General features: G+C 31.4%; 1 protein-coding gene across 2 annotated transcripts in view; it reads left to right on the plus strand.

Annotated features, from left to right (window-relative positions):
- Positions 1 to 630: 630 nt before the first annotated feature.
- Positions 631 to 15,918, plus strand: part of LOC139516144 (echinoderm microtubule-associated protein-like 6) — a 35,207-nt gene continuing 19,919 nt past the window's right edge. For both annotated transcript variants that reach the window (XR_011662918.1, XM_071306029.1), the window contains exons 1-9: positions 631 to 1,117; positions 5,596 to 5,755; positions 8,372 to 8,470; positions 9,642 to 9,896; positions 11,079 to 11,214; positions 11,718 to 11,919; positions 12,546 to 12,683; positions 12,985 to 13,241; positions 13,783 to 13,995. Coding sequence is in view for 1 of the 2 variants with exons in the window: in XM_071306029.1 (XP_071162130.1) it covers positions 921 to 1,117; positions 5,596 to 5,755; positions 8,372 to 8,470; positions 9,642 to 9,896; positions 11,079 to 11,214; positions 11,718 to 11,919; positions 12,546 to 12,683; positions 12,985 to 13,241; positions 13,783 to 13,995 (1,657 nt within the window). In the remaining variant the exon portion in view is untranslated. The remainder of the gene's footprint in view (positions 1,118 to 5,595; positions 5,756 to 8,371; positions 8,471 to 9,641; positions 9,897 to 11,078; positions 11,215 to 11,717; positions 11,920 to 12,545; positions 12,684 to 12,984; positions 13,242 to 13,782; positions 13,996 to 15,918) is intronic.

Here is a 15,918-nt window from a genome sequence, read left to right on the forward strand (position 1 = left end):
AAAAGATCAAACTGGCAGCGAAAATGATTGTTTACCATGATTAAATTTTGTGTAAATTAATTTTTCAAACGGCCTTTCCAACATTTGTGAAACTAATGACCAACTTCATAGATCACTCGTTGCTTAGTAAAAAATTTCCCGAGTACAACAATATTTATGTTCGTTTTTGTTTAACATAGAAATACGGGCTATGATCCAGGCATTGGAAGGGGGGGTCCAACGCCTGGACCCCATACCTGCCAACTTTTCAAAATTCCCATAGGGGTTTTACGTGCACAGATGGCTCTTTCAGTCTTAAAAATCCGTCAAATGTATCTTTATGTCAGTGCTGGGGTTTATTTTTGCTTCCTCATACTTTTTAAATCAAATAGCCATAATTGTAAAATTCCTGAATTGTTTTGTTTAAAATTCAGTGTAGACAAAATTGCTATTTCAGCATCAAGTTGGGAGCTGTCATGGGGGAAAACACCCGCAAATATTGACTGTTACCTTTCAGGTATGGGACCCACCTTTGAATTTGCCAACGAAATATTTTTGTTGTTGTGAGAATTAAGTTTTTATTCTGAAATGGAATAAAAAAAATATACTCAGGGAAACTCATCACGGTCCGAAAAATCGCTTAACTTGCCGGTATCTTACAAATTTGCTAAAATATATAAATTATCCATCGTCGCTCGTCCCACAATCTAAAAAAGACACTACACTATTTATACACAACTTTTTATTTTAAGGTTCTTGTTTGCCGTTTAAAAACTTTTACTATCCGTGCGTTGTACGGAATCAAAGACCCAATTTGGGTTTACTTTCACTTTCTGTTTATTGGTATCACGTGATTGTCGGCGGCATTCGTCCAAAATGGCTGAACACTCCTGAAGTTGTTGAAACTTGTTTAGAATTCAAAATATCAACATTTTCCAGCTATGGCATCTAAAACTGCACCAAAAAGTCAGTTGCGCCTTGAATGGGTGTATGGATACAGAGGACACCAGTGCAGAAATAATTTATTTTACAATGTTGGCAAAGATATCGTGTATTTTGTTGCGGGTGTTGGCATAGTATACAACCAAACAGAACACAAGCAAAAGTTTTACTTAGGTCATGATGATGATATTTTATGGTAAGCATGACAGCAAATGCAGTATTTCCATATGATATATCCATTCAACATTGCTTCATAATTAAAATAAATGTGTGAAAAATTATAATTATCAAACAAGTTTGGACTTGTCTCATGAAGACTTCAAATGTTATTTTTAAAATTAATGTATTTAAAACTTTTTAATTAGTGTTGACAGAACTATAAGATAATAAAATAAAATGATTTCTTTTAATTCTACATAAGTTAAAAATACAAAACAAGCTCTAGTCTACAGAGCTTTTTACCAAATATGCAAAACAAGAATCTGGGTCCGTCCGCCCTGATTTCGGTTCGCCCTAGTTACTCGTTGCCTTAGTTCCGTTACGCCCTGAGACCGTTCGCCCTGGTACCTGTTCGCCCTAGGTATGTTCGCCCTGATTTTTATTTTTTATTACAGTGTTGTGTTGTGTGTATTCAATTGAATATGTTGAAGTCCGTCTACAATTTCGGCGAATATTTACAATGTATTGTGTTGTATACAGCTAGCTGCTACTAGGTTATAAGTTCTTGACAATTTACGATGTATTGTGTTGTCTACAGCTAGCTGCTGCTAGGTTATAAGTTCTTGTAAATTTCAGGACTACAAGATATTTTGACTTCAAGGTATTGAGAACTAAGTTAGTATCTGTATCTAAATACATTACTAGGAAATTAGTTTTTGTGAATTTCAGCACTGCATTGTATTTTTAACTGTAAAGGTTGTTAGTGTTATTGTTAAAAATAACTTATTTTTTAACTGCACCGGTTCCATAATCCACTTCCATATATAACAAATTTGTCAAAACACACTGAGATAAAAGAAGCCAAGCTGCGAAAATAATTTCCCTTTCATGCCTAACAATTTGTACATCAGTGTTTTAACCCATCCAAGCTGACTATTTTATTTGAGGAAAATGTTATTTTCATTATTAATCCCTCAAAGACAATTCATATAACAATCAGTGATATCAAAGATTTCAAATTATACCTAATCAGCAATCAAAATTCAATCAACAGTAATTAAAAGTAATTATAAAATAAAGTGTAACAATGCAGCCACGAATTTTATTTAATTAATATTCTGTATTCAGCTTTTAATAGATAAACATAAATTTTAATATAAATATGCATTTCTTTCATTAATGTAACATATGCATATCATTAATGAGAATAGGGCGAACGAACTCAGGGCGAACGGAACACCAGTGCGAACAAACTCAGTGCGAACAAACCTAGGGAGAACATGTAATCAGGGCGAACGATCCCGATACCGCAAAAAGGCACTTAACAAGTACATGTGTTTATAACATAGAAACAGTCTAATTTGACATATAAAACAACCTCAATAACCTGCAATACAAAATAGAATTTCACATATAGTGGCTAGCATGCAATAAAAATTAATCAACAAATTTAGAATGAAAGTCAAACATGCTAGTCCAAAGTAACCAAAAGCAACATAAATAATAAACCTCTCAAGAGTTATCTGGAAGCAGAAAAGCAATATTCCAATTCTGTTCCAGGACTGAACAAGCCTTTTAAAATGTTAAAATCTATTTAGTCCTGAAATGGTTTAGAAGGCTGTTCCGTAAAATTGTGGCAGAAAAATTGTAAGATAGTATTGTTTACTGCAACATGTTGACTTTACCTATGAAACATCCAGAATATTTACATACATGTACATGTACCTGAAAGAATACTTATATTTTTTTTTACACTTACCAAATTTGGTAAGCTCATCACTGAGGAGCTATATTGATCATAATCTTGAATGTTTTTAGAGCCATTCTTTTTATTTGTCTGATATGCAAGAAGGGCTTCTCAGCTTTCAGTAAGAGGTCCTCATAGGAGCTGTTAAAATCCTTGTATACAAAACAGAGTGCTCTTTCTGGCACCTATTCAAGTTTTTTGGAATTTTTCTTAGTGCAAAAATGACATGCCAAAGGGCAAAAATTAAAATGACTAAGAATAAAAGTACAAAAAATAGTAAGTTAAAAATAATAACAATTGCTGTGATGCCCTCCTACAGATTGAGCTGATACGAACATCAAAAGTTAACTGATGGTCATAATGCCGAATAATTTTACAGTGTTTTCACATGTAAGGTTCAAATTTTGAATATGAATAGTATGATTTTTTTTTCAAATGTCTTTTATGCCAACAGTAATACTTGAAACTTGTCAGGATTTGCTTGCATTTTATTCACCCGGACCCACTCAATAAGTATTTTGGACTCTGATTCCAAATTTTAAATTAATAAATTAAAAATCTGGAGTACAGAAAGACAAAGTGTTGTCATATGTATAGTTACATGTATATACCCTTACATTATTCCAATGGGGACTAACTGTGCACCACTTATTGTATTGTTATGAGTTACAATTTATGACAAAAATAAGCAAAGACCCATCAAAACAACATCTGATAAACAAATTTAATAATACTTTTAGATATTTGGATGATATTTTGGCTCTCAATAATGACGACTTCAGTATGTATATTAATGAAATTTATCCTGGTGAACTTACTTTAAATAAAGCTAATACTAACAATGACCACTGCCCTTTCCTCGATCTTGATATCTATATCACTAACGGAAAGCTGAATACTAAAATTTATGATAAAAGGGATGATTTTTCATTTCCTATCGTTAATTATCCGTTTTTAGATGGTGACGTTCCCTTGTCACCATCTTACGGTGTTTATATATCTCAACTTGTACGATTCGCTAGTGTATGTAACAATGTTTTAGATTTTAACGAGAGAAATTTATGTATTACTGAAAAATTATTACACCAGGGTTTTCGATATCACAAACTAGTCAAAACATTTACTAAATTTTATCATCGGTATAAAGAGATCATTCGTAAATATAGCTCAACATGCAGACTTCTTATACGTTCAGGTATTTCACATTCAATTTTTTATGGAAATATTCTTTATAAAGCACAAAGGTGTCAGTATTCACCTCATAAACTTACAAAACCTTTGAATAAACTTATTAAGAAGGGATATAATTACGATACTGTTGTCAAGTCATTAAAGATTGCATATTTTGGCGTTAATATTGAGTCACTGATAAGGTCTTTGCGTCGGAACTAAACACATTTATTCTAAAAACAGTTGTTGGCATGACACGGGTTATGTTCTTCTCGTATATGTTATGATGGTATGATACTAAACCCCTAACGGGAAGGATTGTGCCTGATGTTCATATGATGAAATCATAATCTTTCAGTCAGTTTAATTGAAGTCTGGAGCTGGCATGTCAGCTAACTGCTAGTAGTCTGTTGTTATTTATGTATTATTGTCATTTTGTTTATTTTCTTTGGTTACATCTTCTGACATCAGACTCAGACTTCTCTTGAACTGAATTTTAATGTGCGTATTGTTATGCTTTTACTTTTCTACATTGGTTAGAGGTATAGGGGGAGGGTTGAGATCTCACAAACATGTTTAACCCGCCGCATTTTTGCGCCTGTCTCAAGTCAGGAGCCTCTGGCCTTTGTTAGTCTTGTATTATTTAAATTTTAGTTTCTTGTGTACAATTTGGAAATTAGTATGGCGTTCATTATCACTGAACTAGTATATATTTGTTTAGGGGCCAGCTGAAGGACGCCTCCGGGTGTGGGAATTTCTCGCTTCATTGAAGACCTGTTGGTGACCTTCTGCTGTTGTTTTTTTATTTGGTCGGGTTGTTGTCTCTTTGACACATTCCCCATTTCCATTCTCAATTTTATTATTAAGATATTTATCTTATAAATAGATTGCGATGAATTACTGTGATTTTTCAACATGCTCAATGTAATAAAAATTAATAATTTCCCATGTGAAATAAATTCGATAATTTCACTCCTCTGACAAAATGGATGTCATTCAACTGTAGTTGTTGTCAAGACATAGTTTATGATGTTGCATTAAAACAAATTATAAATGAAAAGATGAAGTTCCATGTAGTTTAATATTTTTTTTCGTTACGAAGCCCTTGTTCAATGTATTAAAAAGAATAATTAATTGAAGAATTCACTGATCAAAAAATTATTCAACACCTGATCAAACATAACTGGTAATTACTGTAAATTCAGAAATTACTGTGTGCACTTATTATTGCGATTTTGTCATTTTAAAACAAAATTGTGATTTTTATTTTTGCATAATTCAGAAAAATCCTGTTTGATTAATCATATTAAAAAATTTAAATACAAGTTTTAATTATTGCAATGATAAACTTGTCGCATTTTTCAAAATAATAGAAACATCGCAATAACTTCTGACTTTATAGTACTCATGTAATATCCTCTTTCAAGAATTAATATGTTGTTCTGTCACTCATTAGATATTTTTCTATCTGGGAATTCTTCGATTAGTTATTCTTTAATTATGATGTTCAATATCATAATACCATTGTTTTTACAAACTCTGAGTTAATTATTCATAATGTTTTTGTGCATATAAAAACTGTGTAAATTCTTGTTTAGTCTTTCCATGCATCCCGAAAGGAGCATTGTTGCCACAGGACAGACAGGAAAAAATCCATTCATCTGTGTATGGGACACAAATAATATGGAAACTCTATCCATGCTTAAAGATGGCCACCAGAATGGTATTGCTGCTATTGGTTTTGATAAAGATGGTGGGGTATGTAAAATTATAACATACATTTAAAAAAGCAGATGTTGTTTGATTGCTAATGAGACAATTCTTCTCAAGAGACCAAATGGCACAGAAATCAACAGCTGTAGGTCACTGTACAGCCTTCAACAATAAGCAAAGACTATACTGCATAGGCCCCAAAATGACATATATAAATAGTCCAGTCAATCTAGCATAAATTTGACCCTAACCCGAAAGTAATTGCAACAGAAGATTTCAGAGTTTAAATCTTTAGCATTATACCCAAAATATACACAGAAAAAAGTCCCATAAAAACTAACTTGAGGAAGACTTAAAAATCACCATTTAAAATTCCTATGGAGATTTGCATTGAAAAGGGAGATAACTCTTGCAAAAAAAGACAGAAATAGCAATAAAAATTTATACAAAATTATACCTTAACAGCTTTTATTCATCAGAATCAGAAATTTTAGCGGTCTTTGGAGTATAACAAACAACTCTGAAGGCGTTTTCATATATTTATCAAGCTATAATCCAGATTTCGTAATTCATTAGTTGCGCATTTATTGAATTTTTCAACATGTCAACAAGGTAAAGAATGTCAAATTTAATAGAAATATTTAAGCATGTATTCTTCTTTTTGTGGTTTAAAGTTTCTTTAAATAAGTAAGTTACTGAAAAAGTATAATATATAGATATAAACAATACCAAATTTTCAATTATTTTTTCAAAATGGTTTACAAAGCTTCAAATTTGCAATTTCTTAAATGAAAAATGCATGAAAAAAATAAAACTACCCACAACACTTTGGTTTTGTACATTTCATGAGCAGAAGATTATATAATCTAGTCAAATACAAACTTATTATCCTATCTAAGTATCATACATTACATAAATTTCAAGAAAAACAACTAAAAACTGACTTAAAAAGACTCATTTTTGCAAGAGTTATCTCCCCTTCCTATGTTAATTTCCATAGGAAATTAAAAATGCTGATTTTGAGTTTTCCTCAAGTTATATTTTATGGGACTTTTTTCTGTGTATATAAAGGTCATAATGCTATAGATTAGATCTAAAACATTTTCTGTTGCAATTAGTTTGAGGTTAAATCTTAGTTTGAATGAAAATGTGTTTCAAATTTTTTCAATAAAATTGAGAAAGGAAATGGGGAATGTGTCAAAGCGACAACAACCTGACCATAGAGCAGACAATGTATATCCGTTCACATAAAGTATTTTTGTTATGAAATATTTTTGTTTGTAATCAGGCTTATTTTAATCCTTTCAATATATGATGTAATCAAGTACTGTAAAAATAGTATGAAAAGGAAATACTTCAAATATCAATTGACATGATTAAATATAGGTCGTATCTATTTGACTTTTGTATAGGTCTTTAAATTGCTTGTTCCTTATAATGAAAATCTTAATTTAATTTATCTTTTTAGATATTATATAAATATGTATACACCACCTTGTATTTTCCTCCCCCCCCCCCTTTTTTTTTTATAAGTATATCATTTGATCTGATATCTCACATATATTTTGCTGCTCATCAATTATTTAGCAAATTAAACCATTAACGAATTAATTAGAAGAAGGTTCCCTTTATTCAGGTGTTTATTTCTTATGTGGCTTAGGCTTGCTTTGATGATATCATAATGGTGACTTCTGAAATGTTCTAAATATGACTGAATTTTACACATCCTAAGATCATTTCTAGATAAAAGAGTTAGATTTGATTTTATTTAAAATAAGGATACTGAAGAAATATGATAACACTGTGTTAGAAGTTTTATATAGGCCAGATATAAAATAAAAAACAGGCTATTATTTGAACTTGGAATTATTTTTAATTATGGAATTTGCATAATTTCTTGAGTTTAAAATTTTTAATAAATTCCATGTTTATTTGGTATTATGATCATTTGAGCGGTTCAGAACATTTTCCATACATTGTATTTTGGTTAGATAGTGTTGTGCGCGGCACAGTACATTCTATTGAAAATATAATATTTTCTTTGTAATAGAAAGTGTTGTGCGCAGCACAGAACATTTCAGTACAGAATAAACATGGAATTTATAAAAAATTTCATTAACAAGAAATCAAGCAAATTCCATAATCAAAAATAATTCCAAGTTCAAATAATAGCCTGTTAAAACAAAAAGAAGAAAATAATGCTGAAAATACGTCATTTATATGAATGCTACTGTGGATTCATTATTATTCGTTGGATACCATTTTGTGTGGGTACAGTCGAAAAATTAATTCAAATATTTAACGAATTACAAATTTTCTATATGTTTTGCATGCAAAGATTGGCAAAATCACAAAATCAAGTATCAAGGAACATGCAAGTTTTCCTCAATCCACGAAAATCTATACCCACGAAAATAAACGAATTCACAGTTCAAAGATTACATAATGCTACGTACACTGAAATAGATGGAAAAGTCAAAAACTTTTTACTGATACACAATGTATTTGGGTTTTTTTGTATTTCATATTATGCCAGCTGTTCTATTTGTATCATAGTGTGGCATCCACCCAAATTTGAAAAAAAGAATTTCATCTTTTCATATGTTTCTCAGTATCATTTGTCAAAATTGTTTCTCTAAACAAATATATTTCTATTTTTAGAGAGTTGTTTCTGTAGGCCTAGACACACATTCCACAATAAATGTGTGGGACTGGAGGAAAGGAAAGATTCTAGCATCAGTAAGAGGCCACTCAGATAGAGTAAGTAGTTTTCTTGAATTTATTCACATCTTTTTATAGATTAAAGACAATTTACAGCTTCTTTTATAAAATTAATGAATGCTGGAGACCATTTGGTAAAATAGTGTTGTTTTTTTGCTGTCTTTTTGTGTTGAACCTATCATCATCCTTGTGATTTTTATAAAGATAAGAATACTTGAAATTATTACCACTGAGACACCTGCCCAAAAGTCCAGATGATGTGGATGTTAGCAATTATATTGTACAACCTTCAACAATGAGCAAAACCCATATTATAAAGCCAGCTCTAGATTGCCCTGACATGACAAAATATGAAACAAATTACAATTGATTTAGATTTATTTTCAAAGCAAAGAATTTTCTACTATTATAATAAAAATATTGCCCATTTATAGTCTAAATTTTATTTTATTGTTTGATACACACTTTTAATGTTTATACATTCCATTGACTGGTGTGTTGTTGTTAGGGTAGTAAACCTAGAAGTACACGATTAAGGTGCTTTATAAGTACATTTGTATTGCGTTGTAAATACAAATGAGAAAAGTTTTATTTCTCTGACTGTTGTGCATAAAGTTTTACTAATTTAACTCAACTTGTATTTAAAATAAAGTGACTTAATCTTGGTTTTTTTTAAATGGATTTTAACATTTTGATCTTGCATAATTTATATTTCATTATCATGAAAACAAGCTTAAAAAAATCGACCTCTTTAATTACAAGAGAAACTGATTCATTAAATTGATGACTGAGAAATAGAAGGAAAAAATATGTAGATGCATGTAATTAATGCATATTGCTACAGTATACACTCAAAATCAGGGGAGATAATTGAAAGGGGTAGAAAGCTTAAAAAAAAAGATATTACTATATTATATTATTTTTTGGACAGATGTTTGTTGTAGTAATAAAATTTTTGACTTGTAGACATTTTATAACTGTAAGAAATTACTGTAAAATTCAATGATAGATTGGTTAATTTTATTAGTTTAGCACATGATTATGTAATGCTAACTAAGCATTCTGGTTTTCTCCACTTTGAAACTAAAGAAACTGAAAAATAATTGCAACAACTTTTGAATCTTTCTATCTCATAGACATGAAAACAAAGGGAAACATCAATTGTCATGCAACTAATGGTTATCATTTATATTTATTCTTTCTTTTCTAGGTTTTTGATGTACAATTCCACCTGTTTAAAGAAAACACAATAGTAAGCTGTGGTGTGAAGCACATCAAGTTCTGGTCATTGTGTGGAAATGCCCTCACACCTAAGAAAGGTGTGTTTGGTAAAGCTGGTGAGATACAGACCATGATGTGTTTGGCCTTTGGTCCTGACGACACCACTTATTCTGGTACCCTTAGCGGAGATGTGTATATATGGAGAGGCAATAATCTGGATAATGTCATTGTTGGAGCTCATCAAGTAAGGAAATTGATAATACGAAAACATAAGAAAATGAATAAAAGAAAGATTCATTGAAAAGTTTGGAAAGTTTAGGACTAGTTACCATTTATATCTTGCAGTAAGGGTTAAGTTCAACTTCTTTAACAGTATTGAAGACTATTTATCAAATAAAAAAATGAAGAGCAACAATAAAAGTGCTGTTTGTTATATTTTTAATTCCAAGTGTATATTTGAAGGATACTGTAAATTCAGAAATTATTGTGTGCATTTATTATTGCGATTTTGTCATATTAGAACTAAATGTGATTTTTTCTTTTACGATTTTGAGAAAAAATCCTGTTTAATTCATATGAAACATTTCAAAATGCGAGTTTAAATTATTGCGTTTGCAACTCTGTCGCATTTTTCGCAATAATAAAAACCTTGCATTAATTTCTGAATTTACAGTAGTCTTGTGTTTTTCATCCTTTGTCTAACAATTTTTCTTCCAAAACAACAAGCTAAGATTCCTTTAGAAAACAGCATAATAATAAAGCATTGATCACACCCTGTTAATTCAATCAAGTGTAAAACTTGTTTTGTCTATTTGATAGACATACATGTAGTGTAATGTAATAGTAAAAAAGTTTTAGAGTTAAAGTAAGACTGTTAAAGCATGCAAAAAATCTCTTTTAAAAGTATAAATGAATGTGAAAACTAGAATAAATGATGAATAGTTCAACTTCTATTTCAAAACAGATATCTAATATATGATTGCTTTACAAGGGAGACAATTGCTTTTTTACAGGGGAGATAACTGTTTGGCCAACTGTTTATTATACCCCCGCTTTAAAAAAAGGGGGGAATACTGTTTTACCTCTGTCTGTCAGTCCGTCCGTCAGTCCGTCCATCAGTCCGTCCGTCAGTCAGTCCGTCCCATGAAACTTTCGTCACATTTTTCTCAGGAACTACAATACAAGGATTTCTGAAATTTGGTTTCAGGGTTTATCTAAGTCAGCTATACCGTGTGATGCTTTTCAGATTCATCACTTGACAACTTCCTGTTTAACCGAACACTTGTATGATTTTACACATGATAGCCAAGTTGAAAATTTTCGTCACATTTTTCTCAGGAACTATTAATATTATCCACTTGCGGCGGGGGTATCATCAGTGAGCAGTAGCTCGCAGTTTACTTGTTTATTATTGACTTTTTTATAGGGAGCTATATATACACTAGATATAGGAGAGAGTGGATATGCTACAGGAGGAAAAGATGGGTGTGTCAAACTGTGGGATCCTGATTTCAAAAGTATCACTTCTATCAGTATTGGTAACAGTCCGGAGGGCTACAAAGGTAAAATGTCAAATTATGGTATCCTGACTTTGAACTAATTTTATTTATTGTTTCAAAAATACGAACACAGAACATATATCACATTATTGAAGTAAAAATAATACATATATACAAACATCAGTAACAATCCATAGGGATTTTAAGTTCTTATGTAAAAAAATGCATCTTTATTTTAAATGGTTTTTTTTTACAAGTTTTGTCTACCAGAATTAAGAAACATGTAGATTCAAAAGTTTTGCTGCAAAGATCATAAGTTAATTCTTGAAATTTAAGTGTCAAAGAAAACATGCATTTACTGTTTGACTGGTTTTACACTAGTCAATTTTGGGGCCTTTTATAGCTTACTTTTTTCAGTGTGAGCCAAGGCTACATCTTGAAGACTGTAATTCGACCTTATAATGGTTTTTCTTCCACAAATTGTGACTTGGATGGAGAGTTGTCTCATTGACACTCATACCACTTCTTCTTATATCTATTTATACATGAAATTTTTGTGTTCTCAGGTTTGTGTGTAAGAAGTGTATGCTGGAGAGGAGACAAAGTATTAGTAGGGACACAAGACAGTGAGATATTTGAAATTGGTGTCAGAGATCGAGATAAACCTATCTGTCTAGTACAAGGACATGCTGAGGGAGAGTTATGGGCCTTGGCAGTACATCCAAAGAAACCAATATTTGCAACAGGAAGCGATGATCAGACAGTCAGGTAGGAATCAAAATTATTTCATTCTCACATCTGTATTATCAAAACTTTTAATGATAGAACACAAGTGACATTTTAAGCATTTATAAGAATGAGAATAAAAATGAGGAATGCGTCAAAGAGACAATAACCCAACCAAATGGTAGAAAACAGCCAAAGGCCACCACAAGCTTCAACACAGTGAGAAAATCCCTCAGAGGTGGGCTTCAGCTGGCTCCTAAACAAAGTGTGTACTAGTTCAGTGAAAATGGGGGTCATACTAAACTCCAAAACATACAAATGAAATTAAATTTAAATATCATACAAGACTTACAAAGGCCAGAGTCTCCATAAGCATGAATGTGTGATGTGTCAATATTATTTTGCCTTAATGACACTTTTGAATTGACTTAGTTTCAGGCACATGAATATGTGGCAAGGTTTAACATGTTTTTCAACATCCAACCAGCTTATTTTATCTTGATAATGGAAAAACAAGGTACAAGGAAGAAACCTCAATAAGAAAAGGCTTTAAACAAAATAAAACATCCATTAAAATAAACTGAATAACAGTTGTATTCTGCAAATGATTATGTGGCAGAATTTAGGATAGGCCTTAATGTTGACTTTTATTTACATTTATTTTATAGGTTGTGGAACTTACATAAATTTGAAATTTTGTCAAAAACAACACTTGAACAAAAGATCAGGTCTTGTGCCTTTGACAATGAAGGTAATCATCTAGCTGTGGGGTTCACAGATGGATCTTTCATGGTCTTGAAAACAAGGTTAGTAAAATTAATAAGTCTACATAATGTAGTGTTTGTTAACAAATGACACCTGTTTACCCCCTGATAAGTGATTTTACAGAAAATAGATCTAAAGATTTAGCCATGAATACTTCAAAAGTAATGTCCTTTTTTGTAACACATATTGATAATGAAGATGTTTTTCTTCCATTCTATGCCTGTTCTTTCTGATTTAGCCTACGTACATTTTTTTTTTATTTCTCTTTCCACCATCATTGACACTTTTTTTGTTAGAGGTTGGTGCAACAACCAAAACTATGTTTTGTTTATTTTCTTACAGGGATTTATCAGAAGTATTTCAAACAAAGGACAGAAAAGAAGTTTTACATGAAATGAAATATTCACCTTGTGGGAAATTTTTAGCAGTGGCATCAAATGACAATTTTGTAGACATTTATGCTGCAGATCAGCGTTACAAGCATGTTGGTACATGCAGCGGTAGTTCAAGTTTTATAACTCATATTGATTGGTCGGAGGATAGTAAATATTTACAAACAAATAGTGGCGCTGCAGAACGACTCATTCATAAGATGCCTAGTAAGTGAAATTTATTGATTTGTTGAAAAAAACAATAACAAGAAGTTTGTTTTTACAAAATTGCTAGGACCAATAGATAATTATACTAATCTAAGAAAAATGCCTAGATATAAGATTTATAATGTGAAGACACTTAGGACTGGGAACAAAATGATAATTAGAATCTCTGTCTCACAGCTGGTAAACTATAGAAAAATACAACAGAAGTCCTGATTAAAATTAAAGATATGTTTTACATAAATAGACAACTCAGAAAGGAGTTCTAGGATAAAGTCTAACTTTTGCGGAGACTTGAACCTTTGAATGCTTTTTATGGCCCCCGCAACGAAGTTGTCAGTGCCATATAGTTTTACCCTTGTTTATTTGTATTTTTGTTAGGTAGCTGTTTTATTGACATTACTTGACATTGTCTTTTAAAGATTTCAGTTTATTGTCCATCTGTGAATCCATTCCTATATTGGCAAAACATTAACAGACTGTAAAAATACTTAAATACTTGGTGATGATAAATATGAATATTTACAATTTTTTTATGTTATAGGTGGAAAACAGGTAACAAACAAAGAAGAGAAAGCCAACATTCGGTGGTGTACCTTTACAGGAGTTTTAGGTGCAGAAGTAAATGGTATATGGGAAAAGTATACAGACACAAACGACATCAATGCTTCAGATGCTAATTATAGTTCAGAAGTTATCGTCACTGGTGATGACTTTGGTCTTGTCAAATTGTTTAAGTTTCCTTCACTCAAAAAAGGTAATAATTAATTTTAAGGCTACAGAAATGAATTGTTAGATTCTCACCCTCCTTTGAGGCCAACCTTAAAAATATGTTTGTTTGCAGTTTTCCGACTGTACCTTCAGACTGAAGAGTCGGTAGGCAGGAAAAATATTTTATTTTATCAGCCAAAATACAGTTTAAACAAGCAGTTACACTAAACCAAGTCTCTTGTAAAGAAAAAAACCCATTTTAAACAACAAACACTGGACATGCTGAAAACCAACATCAAATGAACAGGCATTTTCAGATAAAAAAACTTTTTAACCAAAACTGGAACTTTAACATAGTGTCATTATCCAATTTATGACATGAAATATGGTATAATTATTAAATACTGGAACACTTATAAACAAAGAATGTCATCATGACTAGAACTGTTTTAAAGAAATATATTCAGACATCTATATATGCTTCTTGACTAGAATGTTTTCATGAGTAGGTATTTTCATCAGAAAAATGTAGATATTAAAGATTTATAAGACAATGTATTATAGAGTGTATTTTTAATAAAAAAAAAAAATAACCATTGAATCTTCCTCAATTGAAAAAAAAGTATTAAGACATCCGACTGTTTTCATATTTCTAACAATATTTAATTATATGTGATAAGGTTATATTTTTGCCAGGCTTTAATGAAAACCAAAGAAATCTAAATTTGGGGTGAAATCCATTGCACTCCATTAAAAGTAAATGGTCTGTACTGAAATGCTTTTAATGCATAAAAAAAAATGGCAGCATAGCTCCTAAGGACATGTTTTAATTGAATTCACACACGCCACACAGTTTGGGTATATCTAATATTGTAAGAAAGAGAATAATTGCAATGAGTGGGGCAGCCCCCCTTATCCTAAAGGAGCATACTCATTGCAATCGAAGATAGATTTTATATAGAGAGAGTATATTTATTTTTCAAGCTAACCATTCATTTTCTCTACATCTTTGTGTAGTTTATAGGGTTGCTTCTTATTGATTTGGCATGATCTATAGCCATTAACATTTCAAATGGCGCCCTTCCTCCGTACAGCGTGCTTACAGATATCCATGAAGATTTAAGTCACGGAGGAGTGGTTTCATCTTTGTCGTCTTCACAATTATTTGTAGAAAATATGCCATACTTCAAGCTGCTGTCAAATTATTTAACCACTGAAATTGGTTCCACAAAGTCAGGCTCCACAGATTCTGAACCCGATTTGTTTGAGACAGAATGGTTATCGTGTCAGTTATGAATATCCGCTGCATCATCGTCAATGATATCATCACACATCATTACATGTGCCTGAATCTGTATAAACAGTTTACTAATAAACTTTTTTGTTTATTATTTGTCTTAAAATTGACACGAGACGACAGAGTTAAGTACTCCTCCGTGACTTCATGGATTCCTGTAAACAATTTCCATGTGCTTTATCATTAAATGGTCACATGAACGGTTGACTGGAAGCTAAGAAAAAACGGAACTTGAAATGCGTAATTGACCCAGACTTTAAATCATTTCCGGAAAGGACCCAAAGTTCCGGATCGCGTCAATAGAAGTATTAAAAAAAATTTCTTCAAATTTAAAGCAATAAAATTTTCACAGTTGGGAGGATTTTCAAGGGTCGGTCGGTAAACTGCAAACAAACAATATTTTAATTTAAGCCTGACTGAACAAAAAATAAAAAAATCTGAAAATAAAATAATGCATGAATCATGTACAAAAGGAAATTTAGTTCAGCTTTAATTTGTTAATGTGGAGTATCCAGGCATATTTGTTTTTGAGCTCAAATCATCTATAATACTAAAATTACGAAGTCCAATTTTTCAGTCGTCATCACGTAAAAACGACGAATCAAAGAATTCAACTTTATATATCACTAATATAGTACAAAGGTGTAGATTGAAAATTACACCACTCCAGGC

The sequence above is a fragment of the Mytilus edulis genome, chromosome 3 (genome assembly GCF_963676685.1).
Source record: "Mytilus edulis chromosome 3, xbMytEdul2.2, whole genome shotgun sequence".
Classification (NCBI taxonomy): Eukaryota; Metazoa; Mollusca; class Bivalvia; order Mytilida; family Mytilidae; genus Mytilus; species Mytilus edulis.